The 24,199-nt window shown below is 45.6% G+C and overlaps 1 protein-coding gene across 2 annotated transcripts in view; it reads right to left on the reverse strand.

Moving 5' to 3' along the window:
* The window catches only part of AKT2 (AKT serine/threonine kinase 2), a 30,865-nt gene that overhangs the window by 1,754 nt on the left and 4,912 nt on the right, over window positions 1-24,199 (reverse strand). Inside the window, exons 1-12 of one of the 2 annotated variants that reach the window (XM_073641471.1) lie at window positions 22,284-22,390; window positions 19,682-19,801; window positions 11,672-11,806; window positions 9,908-10,019; window positions 5,947-6,109; window positions 5,157-5,288; window positions 3,740-3,805; window positions 3,585-3,653; window positions 3,256-3,378; window positions 1,463-1,591; window positions 908-1,122; window positions 421-508 (exon numbers count right to left, since the gene is read on the reverse strand). In XM_073641471.1, the coding sequence (XP_073497572.1) occupies window positions 421-508; window positions 908-1,122; window positions 1,463-1,591; window positions 3,256-3,378; window positions 3,585-3,653; window positions 3,740-3,805; window positions 5,157-5,288; window positions 5,947-6,109; window positions 9,908-10,019; window positions 11,672-11,806; window positions 19,682-19,727 (1,278 nt within the window). In that variant the 5' untranslated portion in view covers window positions 19,728-19,801; window positions 22,284-22,390. Of the gene's footprint in view, window positions 1-420; window positions 509-907; window positions 1,123-1,462; window positions 1,592-3,255; window positions 3,379-3,584; window positions 3,654-3,739; window positions 3,806-5,156; window positions 5,289-5,946; window positions 6,110-9,907; window positions 10,020-11,671; window positions 11,807-19,681; window positions 19,802-22,283; window positions 22,391-24,199 lie in introns of those variants that run through there. The other variant, XM_073641470.1, reaches the window with a different exon arrangement.

Consider the following 24,199-nt stretch of genomic DNA (forward strand, 5'->3'; position numbering starts at 1 on the left):
TTAGATGGCTGTCGACAGAAGAATCGTTTGGCCATACATACATATGGAGCGATTGTTCGACCCAACATTCTTGTGATCTCTGCGAGAAAGCCAGAATCTGACGCATCGGCTGGCGGGAGAACAGTGTGATTACCTGTCCGAAATCGGACATGCCCCCCAATCAACATATTCCCCCGACCATTGGTCGGCTGGCACCCCCGTACACATTAGTCTAATGTGAATGCGGGCCTTTGAGTCCTAAAAGGAGTGTGCTTCTTCTCCAAAAATTATCGTACATGCTTTGGATCTGACACTGCAGCTACTACTGCGATTCCAGGCAAACGGCACCATTTCCAGGGAGCAAAACAAAAATAAAAGCAGACCCCATTTTAAATTAATCATTATTAGAGGCTGAAATGAGACCATGTGCACGTTACTTACCTTCCTCTGATTCACATCTTGCCAGTTAATAGGCGCAAAGAACCGGTGCTCCTTCACTTCTTGGGCATCAGTGGGGCCACCACCAAGTCTGAAGACAGAACAACAAATCAGTACGACTGCTGGCAAATCCTTAAAAGTCAGGAATATCATCTACACCAATGCTTGCAGATGAAATCTCCCAGGGCACTGCAAAGAACCAAGTCTGTGTGTGTGAGAGCAGCAGATTTGTTGGGATTTTTGTCTGGAACGAGTTTCAGTAATTAAGTGTGTGAAAATTCCCTTAGACGTCTGGAAAATGGAATCTGAACATTCTAACAGTTTAGCAGCGACTTTCAATATTCTGGAAATTTCTGAACTTCAATTCTAAAGAAAATATGCAAATATAATCCACTCTAGTTTAACGATCATTTATCTGTAACTAAAAGATCCCACGGTGCCCACATAAGTCAATCACATCGTGCTGGTATAACATACGAGCACCACATGCCTTTGTTTAGGATCCTTTTTTAGCAGACCACTGAGGAGAGACTTGGCTTCAGGGCTTAGGGTGCGAGGGAAGCGGATTTCCTCCATAAGGATAAGCTCAAATAGTCTTTCGTGGTCCTGATTGTAGAAGGGTAGTCTCCCGCACATCATTTCATACATCACCACTCCCAATCCCCACCAATCCACAGCTCGGCCATAATCGTTGTCTTCCAGCACCTAGAGGTAGGACACAAGTTATCATTAGATTGTAGGAGAGCATTTGGTGCCAACTTAAGAGTAACAAATAGATTAGCAGGACCCTTGTCCAGCAGTCAGGTCAGTGCTCCTATGCTGCCGGATGGGAGCCCTGCTACCTGACGGCATCACCGGTTCCTCCGATTTGGCGCAACGTCATTGTTGCGGTGTGACGCACAGAAGACATGACGCTAGGCCAGAGGAGTCGAACATGCCAGCAAGTAGGAAGAAGTTCGTAGGGCCATGGAGTACACACCGGCTGCTGGACCAAGGTCCTGAAAGTTTATTTGCTCTAGCAATAAACAGATGTCAACACACACACCTCAGGAGCCAAGTACTCCGGGGTGCCACAAAAGGTCCTCATAGTAGCACCATCTGTGATCCCCTCTTTGCAAAGTCCAAAATCTGTGATCTTGACATGGCCATCTTTGTCCAGCATGAGATTCTCCAGCTACAGAATAAACAAGGCATGAGCGATTGACAGAAAAATATAAAAGTTCTGAGCATTGAAAACAGAAAAAAAAGCTTTATTTCATAGCAAAGGTGACTCCCAAATGATGTATTAAAGAATAGGACATTTGGTCCATACCGATCACGTTCTTATAATGGCATCAATGTTATATCAGTCTTTTGCACCAACCAAGCATCAGAATGAAGGGCCTTTTTTGTCCATGCAGCCTGATCTGAAAATTGCAGCTTGGATAAGTCTCATCTGCAATGCCGGGCACATCCAGAGGACGTTTGCAGATGTCCACTCACGACAGTGAACGCGGATGCGTTGCATGCGTATTTTGCTGCAGATTCCTAAACTGTCCCAATAAAAACTGGGAAACCTGCCACAGTGCCATAGCAGAATCAGCAAGATGAGGATTTTGCAAATCAGCCGTATACTAGTTTTAGGTTATATGTGCCCACGATGCAGAAATGCTCCAGATTTTTCATGAGCGTTTCTGCATCTCCCTGGCAGAAAAAACGCATGCAGATTTTACATGCATTTTTTTCAGCCAGGGACAAGCGTTTGTGAAGAGTTTTTGTAGCATGCATTGCCGCATGCGGGTTGTCAAGTGCTTTTCCAAGCGATTTTAGCATCACTTGGAAAGTGCTTGACAACTTGGTCACACTATATAAATCCATGCAAACGGCATGGATTTATATAGTGTGACCAAGTTATAGTAAAAGAATGGTAAAAAAATAAATATTATATTCACCTTCCGATGGCCCCCGGTCTCCCCGGTGGTGTAACAGGACCTCCTATGACGTCATTTAGTCATGTGACAGGTCACGCGACTCCCGACGTCAGCGGTCGCGTGACCAGTCACATGGCTAAATGACGTCACGGAAGATCCTTTCAGACCATCGCGAGCTGCCAGGGAGCCAGGACACATTGCTATGGAGACCAGGGAGGGGGGCGGCCCATCAGAGGCCAAGTATAATGTAATCCCCCCCCCCCAGGCAAGTATAATGCAATTTCCCCCTCACACACACACACACACACACACACACACACACACACACAGGTACTATGGTACGTGAGTCTGGAGGAGAGTCTTCTTCTCCAGACCCGGGTACCATCCGCACATTGAATTGCTTTATATCCGCATGAGCACATGTAGTCATGCGGAAATTAAGCGATTCAATGCAAGTCAATGGCGGCAATTACGCTGCGATTCTGCAAAATAATTGGTAGTGCTGCAGATTTTTCCGCAATGATAATCCGCAGCATGTGCACAGCACATGCGGATCATTGGGGAACATGGCAGGCCTTCTACCAAGCATTTAAGAGTTTCTGCGGCGGTATGGTCGCTGCGGAGACGCTTAAAAACGCATAGTGGGCACACAGCTTTACTGCATGGGAGGTGTCAGCAGCATGTGGATGAAATCTAAATAATCTCATTGACTTGACTTCTACCAAAATCCACCGCATGACAATACAAGAGTTGCTGCACTGATCCCCCACGCTTACGACCAAATACTACAGAGTCACCCCCCCCCCCCCAAAAAAAAAACCCCAAAACCTTGAAAGCTAAGAGGATGCAAATACCCTTCAAGAACGGACTTCTGTATCTAACAGCTCATAGTAATAAGCCGACAGGAGAGGTCACGATCATTTCTTACCTTTATATCACGGTACACGACGTTCCTGGAGTGGAGATATTCCAGGGCGGACACAATCTCTGCACCATAAAACCGCGCTCGGTCTTCCGTGAAGACACGTTCCCGAGACAGGTGAAAGAACAGCTGTTAAGACAAAATCCCTTACTCAGCACTGGTAAATATAATGGAGGAACATTTGTTCTGACTGATAGGAAATGTTAATCGATTCTCATTACACGTGTCATACACTCACCGCTTCCTAAATGTAGACACGTCAGCATCCTTATACTACAGGAACATGCTTTCCCCCCCCCCCCTTTATTTAGGAATTGACTGCAAACTCAACTCACCTCTCCCCCGTTAGCATACTCCATAACGAAGCAGAGCCGGTCACTTGTCTGGAACGCATATTTCAAAGCCTAGAGAAAGAAGAAATGTAAGTAGGGGAGATTTGCACAATACCGCTGCAAATCAGAAATACAAAGTGATTTTGCAAGATACGCACCGTTAAAAAGGGATGCCTTGTGTTCTGCAAGACTCTGCTCTCTGTAACGGTGTGAGCCACTTCATCCTGAAACCCCAAGAGGAGAGGGTTTACACTGGACACACAGTTGTGTGGCGGTATACTATGATCCATCACTTTTTTTTGCATTTATGTTTTCTATTACAAGAATGAGCATATAGTACTGCCTCCCTGTTACACAAACTATGCAGCAGCCTCTTATGCCCTCCAAAGTATGTAAGAACTTTCCAACAGAGAAAAGGATAGAGAAAACAATAAATAAATGAGAAAAACTAAAATCATGTTCAGAAGTTAGAAAGGTCATCAATAGCACATTGGTGGCGGTGCAACACCCTACCGATCAGCAGAAGTACACAACGCACGTAGCCATAATGTCACAACATCATGTAGTGGCCATCCTAACCCTACTCCAGTTCAGCTTCCAGTGTCAGGCATTGGACCACCATCGATCTGATATTGGTGACCAATTTTAAGGGTCGTGCAGACTATTGTATTATTGGTCTGGGTATGATCTGATGTTACGCTATAGGGCAGTGAACATGTCAGATTTTGCCCTCTGTCACTGCCTGTCTGAGGGGTGAAGTCGGAGTGGATCTTTAAGTCAAGAGCGGCACTCAATGCCAAGCAGCAGTTAATAAATAGAAAAGATATCAAGGTTCATTATTAGGAGATAAAAAGTCTGTGGAGTAGGATGCAAAATAGATTAAAAGGCATAACATTACACTGATCAAAAGAAGGTGATCATATTAGGAAGGTATAGAGCAATCTGATGCAGAGTCTGTATACCGAAGCAGATCTCCTAATTGAAGAGTTTTCCCAAGATTTCTTATTTCAATTGCTTCTACAGGAATCCTTGTGTTTCCATATGATTGGTTTGTGTTACACCTCACGAAAAAAAAAAAAAAATTCATCCCATTGCAAGTCTTCTATATTGACCCTGTACCTGTCCCCCCCACCCCCATGAGCTGTATAAACAGAATAATCATATAGAAACAAAGGTAAAAGGTATTTCATCGAAAGGAACATGAAATTGGTATGCTTAGATAAAAAAAACACTGATTTACGGGGCTGTCATGGAGTGAAAGATATTAAATTAGTGTAGCAAGGAAAAAAATAAATTGTGGCTGTAGGTAGAGTTTAAAAGGGAATCTTTTCCACTTGTTGTTGCCCAAACCATGGGCGGTGGTGGGCCATAGCTGGAGACTAGACTAATCCAGCACCGCTGCAAATGATTGATAGGTCTCTCCCATAGTAAGAGACCTGTGGATTATCTGGAGTGGCGCTGGGAAAAGCCAGCTAGAGGTGGCGCCGGACTAGTGTAGTCTCAAGATCATACAGTCGTCTACATCAATCAGGGATTACAAAAGATCATAAAAGGTCATGCATGGGTCGCACTAACCTTAGCGATTATGACATCTTTCCGTAAAATCTTCATGGCGTAGTAAAAACCTGATGCTTTTTCTCGAACAAGGATGACTTTTCCGAATGTTCCTTTCCCCAGCAGCTTCAGATAGTCAAAGTCATTCATTGTCTGTAGACAGATCATAACAGATGAAAAATTAAGAACAAGTAAAGCATTATTAAAACCAAAAGATGGTGGTCTAGCGCCACACTAGTCTATGGACTTTATCTGGTATTGCAGTTTAGTCACATTTACTAGAGCTATAAAGACTAGACACTGCCTATCATTTACCTTTGGGGACAACTTGTTTTTGGCTAAAAAAAAAAAAAATTTTTGCAATTGAGTTTTGATTAAAAACGTTGCACCGTTTGCCTCCTATAGTCTCTGCGTTGCACTGTACTGCTGGCTCAAGAAGGAGTTCACTGAGAATGTGTCAGGGAGCTATTTAAACTCCTCTCCATTGATTTATTACCACAGAACAAATCAAAGTTGAATATGCAGGGGAAACAAAGCCTGTAAAAGCAATAACTGTGCAAAAATTTTTATTGACGCTAAATTTTTAACCCCAAATACATTAAAATAAAAAAGTTGCCCATAGGAGGTGGACAACACTATTAAAATAATGAAGTGATTTCATGCCACCAGAATATGCCAATGTTATATGGTCAGTGGGGACCAACCACTGATTGCTACAACCAAAAACACAACAGGATTTTTTTTTGGGGGAGTCGAAAAGTAAATGTGGCCCATGCACAAACTGGGGAATCACAAGACAAATGCCACTTACTACTTTGGGTCGTCCCTTGGAAATGGCTATGTCCATCTCTTCTGTACTTGGTGTGTCGCTGGGAGAACCACACTTTATGTCCATGGCCTCCTCCTCCTCCTCTTCATTCTCCTCGTTCTTCAGGCTGTTGGCTACCGTTTGGATCGCCCTCATCCACTCCTCCCTGTACAGCAATTATTTGATTACTAGACGGTGGCCCGATTCTAATGCATCGAGTATTCTAGAATATGTATGCGGCCGACCAGGCGCGACTAATCAGCAAAGCAGTGTTTAAATGGGTTGCGCACTACTTTAAATTAACCCCCCAATGTATCCCCCCGGGGCCCCTAATGAATTTTGGAGGACCGGGGAAGCGAGTCCGCCAGTCTGGGTACTTCTGCTGCGAGCAGCCGGGAGATGACCGGCTAGCACAAGGTGAGCGTGGGAGCGTGGGTGAGCGTCAGAGCGCCCGAGCGTGAGGTTAAGCCGCTAACGGCCGATATCTTGTTCTCAAATCCCGCATCACTGATTGGCCGCGGCCTGACCAATCAGCGATGTGGGATTTCCTAGACAGACAGTTATTTATATTAGATTATGAACAAACAAAAGGATGCGTGCTCATTGTTGAACCATAGAATTTTTAAATTGACAAAAGCCCCCGCAAAAGTTAGGGAAAAAAAAATCCCCAAAACCCAAACAGCATTAACCCCTTCATCCCAGGGCCAGTTTTCGTTTTTTGCTCCCCTTCTTCCCAGAGCCATAACTTTTTTATTTTTCGGTCAATATGGCTGTGTGAGGGCTTATTTTTTGGGGGACAAGATGTACTTCTGATCGACACCATTGGTTATACAGTGTATTGGAAAAATGGTAAAAAAAATTCTAAGTGCTGTGAAATTGCAAAAAAGTGCAATTCCAGTTTGTTTAACCCCTTCGCAACCTTGCGTTTTGTCGTTTTTGCTTTTTCGTTTTTTGCTCCCCTTGTTCCCAGAGCCATAGTGCTTTTATTTTTTGGACAATATGGCCGTGTGAGGGCTTATTTTTTGCGGGACAAGTTGTACTTTTCAACGCCATTACTAGTTTTACCATATCGTGAACGGGAAAAAAATTCCAAGTGTGGTAAAATTGCAAAAAAAGTGCAATACCACAGTTGTTTATTTATTTTTTTTACCACGTTCACTGAATGCTAAATCTGACCTGCCATTCTTATTCTCCAGGTCATTACGAGTTTGTAGACACCAAACATGTCTAGGTTATTTTATATTTAAGTGGTGAAAAAAAATTCCAAAATTTGGATAAAAAAAAACAAAAAAAAAAATGGCGCCATTTTCCGAGACCCGTAGCGTCTCCATTTTTTGGATCTGAGAGCTTACTTTTTGCGCGCCGGGCTGACGTTTTTATTGATAACATTTTGGTGTAGTTCCGATGTTTTGATCGCCCGTTATTGCAGTTTTGCGGCGACCAAAAAAGTAATTCTGGTGTTCAGAATTTTTTTCTCGTTACGCCGTTTACCGATCGGATTAATTCTTTTTTTATATTGATAGATCGGGCGATTCTGAACGGGGCGATACCAAATATGTGTATGTGTTTTTTTTTTTTTTATTTTATTTTGAATGGGCGAAAGGGGGGTGATTTAAACTTAAATTTTTTTTTAAAAAACATTTTTTTTTTTCACTTAACGCATGCTTCAATAGTCTCCATAGGAGACTAGAAGCAGCAGTTGTCCGTTCGTCTCTGCTACATACAGGGGACAAGCAGATCCCCTGCATATAGCAGAATTGGTCCTGTGCTATGAGCGCCGACCACTGGGTGGCGCTCATAGCGACCAGATCATGACAACCACACGCGTCTGCTGCAGACCCTGGGTTGTCATGCCCACCCATCGGTGACCCGCGATCACGTGACGGGGTTGTCGGGGCTTATGACGCGCAACCCGGAAGCGCGCGTTAAGTGCCGCTGTCGGAGATTGACAGCGGTATTTAACATGTTAACAGCCGCGGGTGGATCGAGATTCCACCTGCGGCTGTTGCGGGCACATGTCAGCTGTAAGAATCAGCTGACATGTGCTCCGTTCAGTGAGGGCTCAGCGAAGCAGCCCTCACTGAACAGGGGGTACGCAAATGTGCGTACAAATACGGCAAGGGTTGGAAAGGGGTTAACAATGTTCACTAAATGCTAAAACTAACCTGCCATTAGGATTCTCCAGGTCATTAGATATTAAACATGTATAGGTTTTTATTTATTTAACCCCTTAACGACCTTGGGTCTTTCTGCTTTTGTGTTTTCATTTTTTGCTCCCCTTCTTCCCAGAGCCAGAACTTTTTTAATTTTCGTTCAATATGGCCATGTGAGGGCTTATTTTTGCGGGATGAGTTGTACTTTTAAACGCCATCACTGGTTTTACCATATCGTGGGCTGGAAAACGGGGAAAAAAAAATTCCAAGTGCGGTGAAATTGCAAAAAAAATCAATTCCACAGTTGTTTTTTGGGTCCTTTTTTTACCACGTTCACTGATTGCTAAAACTGACCTGCCATCATTCTCCAGGTCATTACGAGTTCTTAAAAAAGAACCTAATATGTTTGGTGTGTAAGTGGTGAAAAAAAAATCCAAAAAAAACACCATTTTTTAAGACCCATAGCGTCTCCATTTTTCGGGATCTGGGGCCGGGTGAGGGCTTATTTTTTGTGTACCGGGCTGACATTTTATATTGATACTATTTTGGGGTAGAGCCAATGTTTTGATTGCCTGTTATTGCAATGTTACAGCGACCAAAAAAACGTAATTCTAGCGTTTAGAATTTTTCTCATTACGACGTTTACTGATCGGATTAATTCTTTTATATTGATAGATCGGGCAATTCTGAACGCGTCGATACCAAATATGTGTATGTGTTTTGTTTAATTATTTTTATTTTGAATGGGGCGATTTAAAAATTTCTCTCTTCTTTATTTTAAATAAATGTTTTTAAACACTTACTGCATGCTTCAATAGTCTCCATAGGAGACTAGAAGCAGCAGTTGTCTGATTGCTTCTACAGCATACAAGCGATGAGCAGATCGCTTGTATGCAGCAGAAATGCTCATGTGCTATGAGCGCCGACCACTAGGTGGCGATCATAGCAACTGGGACATGACAAACTGGGTCTGCTGCAGACCCTGGGTTGTCATGCCCACCCATCGGTGACCCGCGATCACGTGCTGGGGGTCACCGATGGGTGGGGCTTAGGACGCGCGAGTTAAATGCCGCTGTCAGAGATTGACAGCGGCATTTAACATGTTAACAGCCGCGGGTGGATCGCGATTCCACCTGCGGCTGTTGTGGGCACATGTCAGCTGTAATAATCAGCTGACATGTGCCCGGTTCAGTGCGGGCTCAGGGCCGGATCCCCCGCTGAACCGGCCTTTCCGACCAGGTGCGTACTATTACTGACCTGGTCGGAAAGGGGTTAAGTGATGAAAAAAAAAAAAAAAAAAAAAAAAATTCCAAAAATTTGATTAAAAAAATTAAATTCTAGCGTTTAATTTTTCTCGTAATGCCATTTACTGATTGGATTAATCCTTGTTATATATTGATAGATTTGGAGATTCTGAATGTGGTCATGTGACATTGGAACAGATGGGCGGAGCTAATTAAGCACTTCTGGCGTGATCATTTTAAATCCCGCTGTCAGAGATTGACAGCGGCATTTAACATGTTACCAGGCGCGTGTGGATCACAATTCCACCTGTGGCTGTTAGGGACACATGACAGCTGTACAAATCAGCTGACATGTCCATGGAAAGGTGCAGGCTCAGCGCCAAAGCCCATACCAAAGTGAGACACGACATGTGCCGTACATGTACGGCACATTAAGGGGGTAATTGGCAACTACTCCATCAACACTGCAGATGTAGGGGCAAGATGAAGTTTGTAGTCCAGAGCATCATCACTGACGCAGAAGTAGTCAGCGTGAACATTAGGAGAGATTCATTTTTGTCCTTGTACCTTTCTTCAGGGGTGTCCACATTAAAGGTGCGCTCGATGACTGTAGTCCACTGCAAACAACGGATCACGAATGTGTTGGGCCGAGGCTTTTCAGTCTTCATAAGCTGACATTCTGTGAAGAGATTGACATTACCATTGTAGCAGGCTGGGAAAGGTTAATTGGGTCCAGTAACCTATACTGGTTAATACACTGCTCAAAAAAATAAAGGGAACACTCAAATAACACATCCTAGATCTGAATGAATGAAATATTCTCATTGAATACTTTGTTCTGTACAAAGCTGAATGTGCTTACAACAAAATCACACAAAAATCAATGGAAATCAAATTTATTTACCAATGGAGGCCTGGATTTGGAGTCACCCCCAAAATTAAAGTGGAAAAACACACTACAGGCTGATCCAACTTTGATGTAATGTCCTTAAAACAAGTCAAAATGAGTCTCAGTATTGTGTGTGTGGCCTCCACGTGCCTGTATGACCTCCCTATAACACCTGGGCATGCTCCTGATGAGGTTGCGTATGGTCTCCTGTGGGATCTCCTCCCAGACCTGGACTAAAGCATCCGCCAACTCCTGGACAGTCTGTGGTGCAACGTGACGTTGGTGGATGGAGCGAGACATGATGTCCCAGATGTGCTCAATCGGATTCAGGTCTGGGGAACGGGCGGGCCAGTCCATAGCTTCAATGCCTTCATCTTGCAGGAACTGCTGACACACTCCAGCCACATGAGGTCTGGCATTGTCCTGCATTAGGAGGAACCCAGGGCCAACGGCACCAGCATATGGTCTCACAAGGGGTCTGAGGATCTCATCTCGGTACCTAATGGCAGTCAGGCTACCTCTGGCGAGCACATGGAGGGCTGTGCGGCCCTCCAAAGAAATGCCACCCCACACCATTACTGACCCACTGCCAAACCGGTCATGCTGAAGGATGTTGCAGGCAGCAGATCACTCTCCACGGCGTCTCCAGACTCTGTCACGTCTGTCACATGTGCTCAGTGTGAACCTGCTTTCATCTGTGAAGAGCACAGGGCGGCCAGTGGCGACTTTGCCAATCCTGGTGTTCTGTGGCAAATGCCAAGCGTCCTGCACGGTGTAGGGCTGTGAGCACAACCCCATCTGTTGACATCGGGCCCTCATACCACCCTCATGGAGTCGGTTTCTAACAGTTTGTGCAGACACATGCACATTTGTGGCCTGCTGGAGGTCATTTTGCAGGGCTCTGGCAGTGCTCCTCCTTGCACAAAGGCAGAGGTAGCGGTCCTGCTGCTAGGTTGTTGCCCTCCTACGGCCCCCTCCACGTCTCCTGGTGTACTGGCCTGTCTCCTGGTAGCGCCTCCAGCCTCTGGACACTACGCTGAATGACACAAAAAACCTTCTTGCCACAGTTCGCATTGATGTGCCATCCTGGATGAGCTGCACTACCTGAGCAACTACTGTGGGTTGTAGAGTCCGTCTCATGCTACCATGAATGTGAAAGCACAACCAACATTCAAAGTGACCAAAACATCAGCCAGAAAGCATTGGTACTGAGATGTGGTCTGTGGTCCCCACCTGCAGAACCACTCCTTTATTGAGGGTGCCTTGATAATTGCCAATAATTTCCATCTATTGTCTATTCCATTTGCATAACAGCATGTGAAATTGATAATCAGTGTTACTTGCTAAGTGGACAGTTGGATTTCACAGAAGTTTGATTTACTTGGAGTTATATTCTGTTTTTAAGTGTTCCCTTTATTTTTTTGAGAAGTGCAGATTCTTACCTCCTACAGTGAAGTTATTGAGCGGAGGGAGAGCCAAGCTGTGCTCGGAGGAATCCGGCTTCTCCTTATAGCCGATAAATGAACCATCACTCTTCAGGAGGAAATACCTGGGTCTCCAGGTCTTTATGTATTCACCTACGGGAAAAATAAGCATAGGTTACCATTTAGAAAAAAAGGTAATGAAATAATTTTATAAAAATTATGTATTGGGAAAAAAAAAAAAAAAAAAATAGTAAACAGCTTACAACACAGCAAAGGGATCTCAATGTTAAACGTTAGTCCACAGAAGGGGAAATTTTTTTTGTTACCCACGTCAGATATATCATGGAGCACCATGAAGTGGTGTAAATTTGACAAAGTGACTACCCAGAACTGGTCATCCTTCAAAAACTGATGAAGACAAAAAAGGAAAACTGGTCCAGGAGGCCATCAAAAGGCCAACTGCAACATTAAAGGAGCTGCAGGAATTTTTGGCAAGTACTGGATGTGTACAATATGTGACAACAGTCTCCTGTATTCTTCATATGTCTGGCCTGTGGGGTAGGATGGCAATACAGAAGCATTTTCTTACAAACAAAAGCACAGCTAGGTTTTGCCAAACCGTATATAAAGTCTGCCACAAGCAAGGTTATGGTCTGATGAGAGCAAGGTTGAACTTTCCAGCCATAATTCCATAAATGTAAGTCAACAATATGCATACCCAAAAGAACACCATACCCACAGTAACACATAGTGGAGGGAGCATTATGCTTTGGGGCTTTTTTTCAGCAGCTATAACCAGTCAAGGTGGAGGTAGTTATGAACAGTTCCAATATCAGTCAAAGCCTTGAGGCCTCTTCTAAAAAGTTAACAGAGGAATTTCACCTTTCATCACGACAATGACCCTAAGCATCCCTCAAGATCAGGGGTGGGCAATTAATTTTCCCAAGGGGCCACATGAGAAACTGGCACTGCTTTTGAGGGCCGAACCAGTCGGCTGAACTTAAAGGGGTGGTCCGAAACCAAAGGTGAGTTTCATACTAAACATTTATCTAAATAATGTAATTTTCTAATCTCCTTTTTTTATATACTTCAATTGAAAATTCCCTAATATACCCTCTCCAGTCTGACTTCCAGTCTTTTTTTTTTAACCTCCAATGGCATTTTGTTTGGAATACTCACACAGGACGTCATAAGGTGGTAGAAGCTGTGGTCACTTCCGCAGCTTCTGCCCCCTCCATGAAATGAAGTGGCATCAATTATGTCTGTTTCAGAGGTTGGGCTAGTCCCTGCTCTACTGATAATGCATCGGTTATAAATTATGACCTATGGACAGTATGAGCTCCCGGCACTATATTCCTTTGAATGAACAGTGACAGTGCACTCCCTTGCTGGCTCTAAAGAGAAGTGATGAGCCAGCAAGAGAGTGCGCTGTCAGTGGAAATTGTAAGGACACCACGCAGCAAGCAGGGACTAACCCAGACTCCGAAACAGAGGTCACTGATGGTGCTTCGTTTAAATGTGAGGAAAGCAGCGTCAGTGATCGCATCCTTTTGCCCTTGATGACGTCCCATGTGAGTATCCCAAAATGCACTGGAATTCTCAACAAAACATCATTGGATGAGAAAAAACAAACAAGAAGTTAGAGTAGAGAGGAAACGGTAGGGAATTTTTAATTGAACTGTACTAGATAAGTGATTGGATTGAATTAAATAGACATTTAGTATGAAATTTACCTTCTGTTTTAGGCCGCCCCTTTAATTCTGCTCAATATTAATTTTATCGCTTTATAAAAAGGTGATTATACGATTACGTTTACACAAGCGATGTCATGATTGTCATCCAGAAAGGCAGACTATTTTTATCATCTGTATTGTGATCCATTTTTATATATCAGAAGTGAATAAAATGTACAAAAACAAATACAGTTTCGTATGATTGTAATCGAAATGTATCTGTAAAAATCAGATGCCATACAGATGATTAATATGGGATTCAATTTTTTTTTTGCAAACTCTGACTTCAATAAGTGAGTGTTATCCGATACACAGAAGAAACTGGTGTGTGCTGTGATCTTTTTCACACGGATATTTGGTCTGTGTTAGGCCACGGCCCCACTATCAGTATTCAGTCAGTATTTTTTCTCAGGAGTGGGTGATCAATGCAGAACTGGTGACTTGTTTCTATTATATCTTCTATTATTCTCTGATTGTTCCTCACCTGGTTTTGGCTCCCACTCCTGAGAAAAAAATTCTGCCAAATACTGATAGTGGGGCCATGGACTTAAACTGTAATCTGAATAGCTCAATTGCAAAGCATTGCTACTAGTCCTGTCCGTGTGAAGTCAGGTTTATTTTATTTTTTTCACGAAAAGCACTAGGACCGAGAATACAGTTGTGTGAACACACCCTGATAATACTTGCTACAATAAAGCATGTGGAAAAAAAAAGTTGTTTGCCCACCCCTGTTCCACATGCATAGATCCACATCACATGTGGGGCAGGAGGTAACAGGCAGGTGGGGGGGATCTTTATTAAAGTCTATGGCTGTGATAAGTCACAGATCACAGCAGGGAGCATTGTGAGGAGCTTAACACTTACCTCACCTGCACAGGACATAGAACACAGCACAATAACTCAAAAGCTCAGTGTAAAGGGTGAGGTAAGGGTTAACCCTCACTCAAAGGTGGAGAGGCAGCAGAGTATGTGGGGAGCAGTTTGGGGAGCACATAGAATATCCCAGGTGAGGAGGGGCACTTCACTGTTGGAGTCATTCACTAGGAATGCAAATGTTCTCTCCGATCAGTCTGAGCTGCCAGGGGAAGACTCAGTAAGCTGCAGATAATTAGCTGCTCTCACTGAGTGTAAACTGCGGTCTGAGAAAGGAGGCAGTGCTGTGCTGTGAACTGATCAGCACAGTAGACACAATGTCAGCTCCTAGCTGTTATTTTACACCATGGGGCTCAACTTAGATGTCACTTGCCCACTATGTGCAGCAGATGGGTGTAGTAGTCCAAGTTTCCCTCTTCTTGAACACTCCTGACCTGAAGACATTACAGTAGCTCTGCTCTGCAAGCAAGGAACTGAGCATCCCCACATCCACCAATGAGAAGATGGCATCCACAGGGGGGCGGAGCTACAATCAGAATGCTGAGTCTGAGTAAGATAATAGCTCAGGCTTTCTCCTGCCTCTGGCTGACTGTGTCAGCGGGCCACACAGAAGCGGTCAAAGGGCCGGATGTGGCCCGCGGGCCACAGTTTGCCCAGGTCTGCTCAAGATCAACAAAAATGGTTCCCAGAAGATAGACTGACCCAATGCAGCCAGAAATTCACAGGAGACTTCAACAAAGTATTAGATTAAAGGGTGTGAAAATGTATGCAATTACATTATTTTACTTCTTTACTTTTTTCCACCTGAAAAGATTTCAGTTTCCATTTGAATTGTTCAGATTATGGGAAACCATTTTTCTTGGTTTGATTTTTTTTTTTCCTCTCTCCCTTCCAACAAAATTCTGGCATTTTACCAGGGGTGTGTAGACTTATATACATATACCAGTACTGTAACCTTGTAACCAAATATAAGTGGTTTTCTGCTGTCAAACTGGGAAGTAAAGGAAAGTTTTTGTAGCATACTTCTGTATTTGTGTGTTTTCTTGCTTACACTTTAGTGTCACCTTAAGGCAGCCGTAACCACTGAAGAGTGAAGTGAAAATAACCACGCTCCGTCCCTGCGCCATTATTTCCAGTAATATATACCTGTTATTGGCAGACGGCCATACTATAAAGCCACACGTCACTCACTGAGCTCAATGTGGCAAGATACTGAGTAGTATTAAGGACTCAAAAGACACAAACGGCAACAACCCGACCCCGGGATAAAGGCAGCAGCACAGCGTGCATCAGAGCAAAGGTCGTCACATGCTTCATCTCTGCACCGACGGCCGCCCCGACCTCCGGGACTTATACCGTAGTGCAATACCAGCCATATCGCCGCTGGGGCAGAAAGCACAGCAGGGTGACAATATAACTACAGGTTTTGGGCGCCTTCAGCTGCATGCAATCTATTGTTACCCATTAGCTCTTGAAATATTCACATACATTTTTTGCATTTAAGTTTTTTTTTTGCTTTTTAACTTTCCCCTTTAAGCTGTATTTGAGGTAGAAAGGCGCCTCACGTAGGGAAAAGGTTAATGTTACTCTAGGTAATTCAACACAACGCTCCAGAAATAGCTTCTAATCAGAGAGCTAATTTTACCAGCTACATGTCAGGCCGGGACGTGGCACATGGCTCCACCTACAGGCGGCTCCTCTGCAGTGGCCACGGTCTGCCCTTGCATTTATTGCTGCAGATTTTCATTCATGAGCTTTTTTCTTGTCGTTTAATCACTATTCAACGTTGGAAAGTCAGTCTAAAATGAAAGCCATGCTGCAAGCGTTGGCGCTGTTCACACCTTATCTGGGAGGTAAACTAACGTAGCATCCAGGCGGAGGGCTAAAGGACACCAAGCATCCATCAGGTTGTTTGGAATATGCAAGGGGCTCTGTCGCATACATGGCTTGACAGCGAATTGTTAATAGTCGCCAAAAATGGAGTCAGATCCTGTCCAGTGCACAAATACACTGTGCCAGAGCGCCCCCCTCCTCCTGCGCCAGCTCCCGCCCCTGCTCAAGAGCGCCCCCCTCCTCCTGCGCCAGCTCCCGTCCCTGCTCAAGAGCGCCCCCCTCCTCCTGCGCCAGCTCCCGCCCCTGCTCAAGAGCGCCCCCCTCCTCCTGCGCCAGCTCCCGCCCCTGCTCAAGAGCGCCCCCCTCCTCCTGCGCCAGCTCCCGTCCCTGCTCAAGAGCGCCCCCCTCCTCCTGCGCCAGCTCCCGCCCCTGCTCAAGAGCGCCCCCCTCCTCCTGCGCCAGCTTCCGTCCCTGCTCAAGAGCGCCCCCCTCCTCCTGCGCCAGCTCCCGCCCCTGCTCAAGAGCGCCCCCCTCCTCCTGCGCCAGCTCCCGCCCCTGCTCAAGAGCGCCCCCCTCCTCCTGCGCCAGCTCCCGCCCCTGCTCAAGAGCGCCCCCCTCCTCCTGCGCCAGCTCCCGTCCCTGCTCAAGAGCGCCCCCCTCCTCCTGCGCCAGCTCCCGTCCCTGCTCAAGAGCACCACTCCAGTCCTTTACATTACATAGCTGTTACATTTGTCACCACTGCGGAACTTACAGGATTCTTCAATGCACCAGGACGTCAGACTTTGGCACGTTTCACCAGTCCGCGATGGACTGGTTTATTCCCCGCTGCACCAGTACACGGCTGAGCGGTGTACACCATTAGTCTCAGTGTCCCTAGCTGTTTACTATTGTTTCCTGGCAGGAGTAGGCGCACAGAGGAAGTGACACCGGCCCCTGGTTGTACAAGAGACGGCCAGCAGCTGATAATATCACAGTGTCTGTTGCAATTAGCAGACAGCAAAGTGCACGGCTCACAACACAAAAAACGGAGTAGGCCGTCCTCCGTCTGCGACAACTTCATGCAGGGAAGAAGAATCCTTTATGATGCCAACCATGGCAGTAATGTTGTCCATGTTCAGGTATTTCGGAGTTGTGCCGCAATCCCAACCAGCGCATGGATATACTGTTGGCCTGTATGACCCATAATGCTGACAGAGGGAGCAGGGAAACCTGGGGCCTGGCCGCCCCGCTCACTGTGCGGAGGTGTGTTTTTTATTAGGATTCTGCCTCTGGTATCTCAGGAATGCAGAGAGGTCAGGCGGGGTTATTCCAAATCACAGGAAGCCCCGGGGGCAAAGGCTACAGAGGGCGAGCACCCATTCAAGCACCCGCACAAGGACCACCGCTCCATTCCAAGGAGAGGGGGTCTCGGATTTAAAAATACTTTTAATTACGTGGCTGATTGATGCGCTGGCAGGCCTCCTTTGTGTGGCATCAAAGTACGCTACACAAACCGCATGTGAAGTGAAGCATGTGTGCCGCAGAGGGGAGAGATGTGCGCCGAATAACAATGAGACCCCGGGAAAATCCGGGCACAATAATTACTGTTGGAGGTTTATCACAAGTGCACAATATACAGACATTATACCTGAAAGCTACAAAATGGGGCAGAATTGTGCACGCTGCTCTGGCATAGAACAGGTTTGTAACTACTCTCTGTGGGAGAAGAAATAGGCACAAAATAGAGCAAACCTCATAAAATGCAAAAAGGTGGATGCACGCTGGGATTTTAATCACTTCTGCTAATACACCCAGAATAAAAACACTATATAAATCCATATGAGATGAGTGAAGAACGGCGCAGGGGGAGAAAAGCGATGCCCAAAATTATCACATGGCTTGCATCATAAAGTTACATTTTCATCAATTTAGCTGTTATTGTCTGCAGCGTTTATGTCACATCGGCAGCGCTGCAGTCAATCCGTGAGCTTAGTGGCTCTGAGTTGGCTATAGTTTACAGCTCGGTGCCTAGGTACTAGCCACCTTTGCAGTCTGTCAAGAGATGGCCTGGCATGGAGCGCAGCCCTTACAAGCCCTTTGCTATGTGGCTTGCAAGCGCTGCTCTGAAGCTGGCTGGATTGCTGCACTCTTCTGATGATGCAAAGCCATCGGAGAGCACACTGTTCAAGATGGTGGCTCAGCAACACCGCTGCCAGTCCAAACTGTCCATATTCAATATTCAGGGATCCTTAACAGAGATAATGAGAATATCCCTTTAACACCACGCAGAAATCAAGATGGTATAGTGCACAATTACACTGACCTGATGAGTGAACGATACAATGAGGTGCATAAAGCAGTCAGGCGTTACATGGAGGGCTGTGGAGTCAGTAAGCCAAACCACCAACTCAGACATTTCCCTGACTCCAACTCCGCAGCCCGGGCCTCACTACTGAGCGTGCACATAAAGCGCAGCCCTGATTCATCTCATCTAAAAGCCGAGACCCTCAGATCAGGAACAGAACATTTCATAACTTTCCCAAATTCTGATGGAAACATTTACAGCACATCCTGCACTGAACTACAGTACCCAATTTATTATATATATTTTTAGGAGTCGCTCCATTTTATTTCAACTCCACAGCCCTGATTACATGAATGTGCTTGTGTTGGGAGTGTGAACCTTAAAAGGGATGGACACTGAAATGCATGCATTTGGTTTAAAAATATATATTTTTGCGATTTGTTTACATTACAACTTTTGCTTCCTATAGTCAGTGTGGCACTCTCTATTGCCAGCTGCAGGGGGGAGTTAACGGAGTACTCCGTGAGCTTGTTCTGTCTTTTTATAATAGATATATTTATATGTTTTTGAGCTTCTCTCAGTTGATTTATGACAAAAGTTACAAAGGTGCACGAAAAAAAGTCTGTAAAAGCAAAAAATGCTTGAACATTTTTAATGAACCCCAATTGCAAAAATAATTTTTAGCCCCAAATACATGCATTTAAAAAAATAAATTGTTCCAAAAAAGTGGATAACCCCTCTAAAGAACAAAAGGACGGCAAAAAGTATAGTCCAGAGATCACAGGTGAAGCAATGACAAGTCGGCAGCTTTACAAATTAGAAGTCCGGGCTGGAATCCAGGTGAGGCGATACGTAGATTTTCTCCGACGTTACAGGACTCGATGTTCTACTGCTATCAGGACAATCTGGATACTTGTGTTACCTGGGCAGTCTGGATCCATTATTAAAGGCCGATGTGAAGAGGTTTTAACCAAACAGCTCTGCGGTCCAAAAGGGGCTTAAAACTTTTTCACTATGCCAAGGAGACCCGGCCCCTGGCCCCAGCCACCGTGGCCAGGGGAGACCCGGCCCCAGCCAGACCCATTCCTTCTGCTACGGGGTGATAAGAACCATTGGAGAGCAAAGTCCTGCACAAAAGCCGCCCAGGGCATGGGACACTTACCCAAGGGACATGTAAAAGAAATCAGACATCTCCATGGGTGCTAAGTGGCATAACCTGGCATTGTAATAGGGGGTCTATAGTTGTGTATACCATGTGTACCACTTTTGCATCATGCCAACCACAAGAAACTAATCTTGCCTTACCTCTTTTTTGAAGCCAGCCTTCCTTAACCACCATTACTTCATTCATGGTGATGGAAAGATGGCGGCAGGCCGTGATCAATCAGCTGTCAGAGAAGGCACAGGTAAGACAAGGTGCAGGTTCTGGGGAGGAAGCAGAGTACAGAAGTCAGCGAGTGAGCAGATACGACTGACAGCTGAGATGTATATACTGTATGGATTCACTTTATCAAGGTCTTCATGCAAAAAAAGCCAAAACATTCTTGGACACAGAGGTAGAAAATGGTCACTGAGGAACTCCATTCCCTCACTAGTAATGATGGCTGCTGAGAAATGGCATCCACCAACGACGGTCAAATGTGGTGCAACCTCCACAAAGAGCAGCTTTCCATGTTACTAACAAATGGGAAATTGTGCAGGAAGCGTCTATTAAAGAAACTTTAAGAAAACTTTGTGCTCTAAGCTGCGGTTATAACAAAAAAAAAAAAAAAAAAAAAAAAAAAACACAACACACACAACAAAAAAACAGTGATTATTACTCCCCCTCCCACGGTCCAGCACGGACATCACCGGCTCCTGCTGCGGAGCTGCAGTGTTGATGATGTGATGTCAGCACTGCAGACAACCAGAGACCGGGGTAATGGTGGAGACTCAGTGCTGGACCCGGGGAGGGTGATGGAGTCGCCTTCAACCGGTCTGTCGACAACTTACCGCCCCTGGGAACAAAGAAGAATTTGGTGCTGAAATTCAACACCCTGAAACCTACAGATTATGTCGGAGAGACCCCCATAAACATCAGATCAGCAGGTATGGCTGACCAATTATCCCACATCACACTGTGGAGCGAGGCTGGAAATCTGCTTTTGCAAACAGAAAACCAACGGCTGCAGATTATTATTAGAGCCGACGGTGCCGGTCCTTCCTGCTAATTACTTTTACTTTCATGTTTTTCTCCTCTTCGCTTTACCCCAAGGCTCCTTATCTGAAGCAGAGCTGTTTATTGTCATTTCCATGGGATAGGACATATGGCTGCTTTCTGAAAACAGCGGTATCCATAGCAGATCAGCGCTGTAAACAAGGGCACTGAACACAACAGAGTCGAGAAATATTTGTAAGAGGCCGCGTCCTGTCTATCAAGATGGAAACTTATCCAGCACCTCGGAGGCACAATATTACGCTGCTCTTACACAGCCGAGAGCTTTCCCTCCCGACTCCACTATACACCAGTGCTCTGCTTGTGTATACAACTAGAAAAGGGCAAAAATCAACTGCCAGACTTATCTGGCAGCAGCTTTTCTCCCCAAAAGAAAAAAAAAGCATCAATTTCAATAGGCCAATACTTCTCTCCTTCAAACACATCTATTGGGGGACAGTCAGGAGGACCCCATACACATTAGTTAGGTGGGCCCGCCAAGCACAGGCGACTTACAGGCGGATTTAACACATCTGTGGTCTTGCGTCTGGGACCAGCTGTCAACTCTACAAAGCGCTGGGCCGTACTAATTTCACCTTTGCAAAAAGGATGAAACCTGCAGAGTCTGCAGCATAAATTGACAAAATGTGGATGTAAAATCTGCACCATTATTTTTATTTACGCAGCATTCGTTGCTTCTGTATTACACCTGCAAATCTGAACAGAATATCCGCAGCGCATGCTTCTTTTGCCATAAGGGCCCAGCATTAATTGCATCCAAACTGGAAGGAATAGTCGGCCGCTAATACACAATGGACTGAAATAACACTGCACCATTCCCTCACTGATGAGGATTTCCCAAATTATGCGACACAGGGATGCCTTCCTTGGCACATTGTTCCGGCTCATTGTTGCCGAGTCCTGCAGATACTCACATTTCATTATGCAATGCAGCAGAGGGGAGGGGAACAGATACTATTCCAAGGAAACATTTTTCCATCCAAAATTAATTATTTGCTGGAAATCCCCCATCGGACTGTGTGACTCAGCGGTACAGGAGGAGATAGAGAAAAGGCTCCTGAAATCCTATGCAAAGAGAAACTCGGGAGCAGTCACCATCATCAGTTCCTCTAGGAGAGGACTGAAGGCTCCTTTACAAAAAAAAAAAAGTCTACAGGCGGCACATTTGCACAGGCAGAGGCGGGTGGATCGGGAGACCCCCAATGCATGTTATTTCAGCCATAGAAATGCAGTACCTGGGGTGTTTGTAGGAGCCATCGGCCGGTGTGCTCTGTATGGACGGTCCATATATCCCGTACATTATCTAGGAGTCTGACCATCCTAAACTACATACACAGCAGATGATACCAGTCTGCAGTCATTGTCCACTAGGTTTGCATTCGACGACCAGTCTATGTGGAGCACTACACACGCTAGTGGAGGACCCCTTAAATACCCCAAACACTCAGAGTGCTGGTAAAGAGGCCATATCTGTCCACTTCTGTGCATTTTCCTTACTCTAATCAATGGGAAATAACTGTAAACAGGTCAGTTTTATGTATGAAGCAGAGATTGCACTCAATATAAAGAAAAAAAAAGCAGAAGAGATACTCAACCGGCCGGGACATAGAAGACGGCAGAAGTGCACAAGGAGCCTCTCCGCGTTTGTGGCACAGTAGACTACTACCGTCCCCCTCCTCTCCATTACTGTACCTGCGCTGGATGTGGGGGCACTGCCATGATGCCAACATGTTCCGATCCCACATCGGGCAGTGGAAACACGGTAGATTGCAGAATGTTTGTTTTGTGTGCTGCATCAATAATACGCCAATTCTTATCTCTGGAAACTTCTATCAGCACACAGACCAAAACCAGAAGGGGGGGAAGCCAGCAGGCCGGGTCAAGCAGCGAGCACACGGGAAGGCAGGCGGTGCGGAGAGTAAACACCTCCGCCGGGGCTCACCTGATGCCGCTTATCTCTCTCCAAGAGATCACGCCAAGGGGATGGCATGGATCGAAACGGAGAGGGAGACAGATGGGTCACTAGGGATTGTGCTAATGATTCTGTTTGAACAGGGGAAGGGAGAAAAAAGTGCAAACAAAGCACTGGTTACTAATGGGAAGACGTAAAGTGCACCTGACGCCGCTGCCCTACAGAGGTGGCCACCCTGACGGCTGAGCCTCCAGTTACGGGGGCGATAATCCTCCCCAATATATTATGAGGCTGCAGGTCAGTAATCCTATAGATGGACTCTGGATTAGTGAAAGCAATGCATCAGTAATATTTTCCAAATGCCATAGATTAAACCCCCCCAAAAATTTGCACGTTAGGATCGTCCCATTACAAATTCCACATACATTTTATAAGTGAATAGCAGCCGTGACAATCGCCTCCGGCTTTTTCAGAGGTCATTTTGCAATTTTTTTTTTTTTTTTTTTTAAATCTCGTCTGGTTATATATGTAAAATCTTTTAAATTAGTGTTTTGTCAGTTTAATGGGGTACATTTTGCTTTCGCCTCATCTCCCTTTGGTGCACCCAGTGCGGGTATCTCCGTGATTTCATAGGAATTATCACAATGTGGAAGTATTGCTGTGAGCATGCGGGTATGTGCGGCGCACAGCGTGTTTACTTCACACACAAGAGGAAGCAGATGAAAGAGTACGAGCCTCTAGCAAATACAGCGTATACATCCTCCATGTGCAGAGCCACTTCACCTAGATCAAGAGCACACATCGCCAGCGAGCAGCTGATACCGCGCAGGGATTATAAAATGGAGCACAGGAGAGAGAGCCACTACAGCAGGAAAACCGCAAGCGTCTGACACCGTGCAGGGATTACACCTGCCCCCACTACCAGATGGAGCGCAGGAGAGAGCGCCACTACGGCAGGGAAACCGCAAGTGTGATACCGTGCAGGGATTACACCTGCCCCCACTACCAGATGGAGCGCAGGAGAGAGCGCCACTACGGCAGGAAAACCGCAAGCGTCTGATACCGTGCAGGGATTACACCTGCCCCCACTACCAGATGGAGCGCAGGAGAGAGCGCCACTACGGCAGGGAAACCGCAAGTGTCTGATACCGTGCAGGGATTACACCTGCCCCCACTACAAGATGGAGCACAGGAGAGAGCCACTACAGCAGGAAAATTGAAAACTTATTGTAGCCTTTCTTGAGGGTCATTCCTTAAGGTTTTTTTTCCTTGCTCCATTCCTGTTGAATGGAAAACACAGCATGGAGACCTGTTACGGATATGGAAACATTTTCTAAACATCTCGATTTATTGAGTATCCCCGCACTTAAAAGCCATCAATGAGGTTATTAATGGTGGTCTGAGGAAGGGTCTGCTGCACTGAATGTACTTGAGCAAAGCATCAAGATCCGCTGCTGGCAGTTTCCTTTTGCACTGCCAGATGTGCTCGAGGGGAGACAAGACCGGAGACGCTGCAGGCTATGAGAACACGTTTAGGCCAAGCAGGATGCTCATAGTAGCACCAGCCATATGCTGCCTGCAGTTTTCATGTTGAAAGATGGCTCCTGGGGCACTTTGGAACCAGTGCTTACAGCCATTTTCTCCACCACCAAATGAATTTAACAATGAGCAGTTTCATTGCCTGGAATCAAGACTA

The sequence above is a fragment of the Phyllobates terribilis genome, unplaced genomic scaffold (assembly GCF_046119375.1).
Source record: "Phyllobates terribilis strain yellow unplaced genomic scaffold, ASM4611937v1 Scaffold_7__3_contigs__length_470593459, whole genome shotgun sequence".
Lineage (NCBI taxonomy): Eukaryota > Metazoa > Chordata > Amphibia > Anura > Dendrobatidae > Phyllobates > Phyllobates terribilis.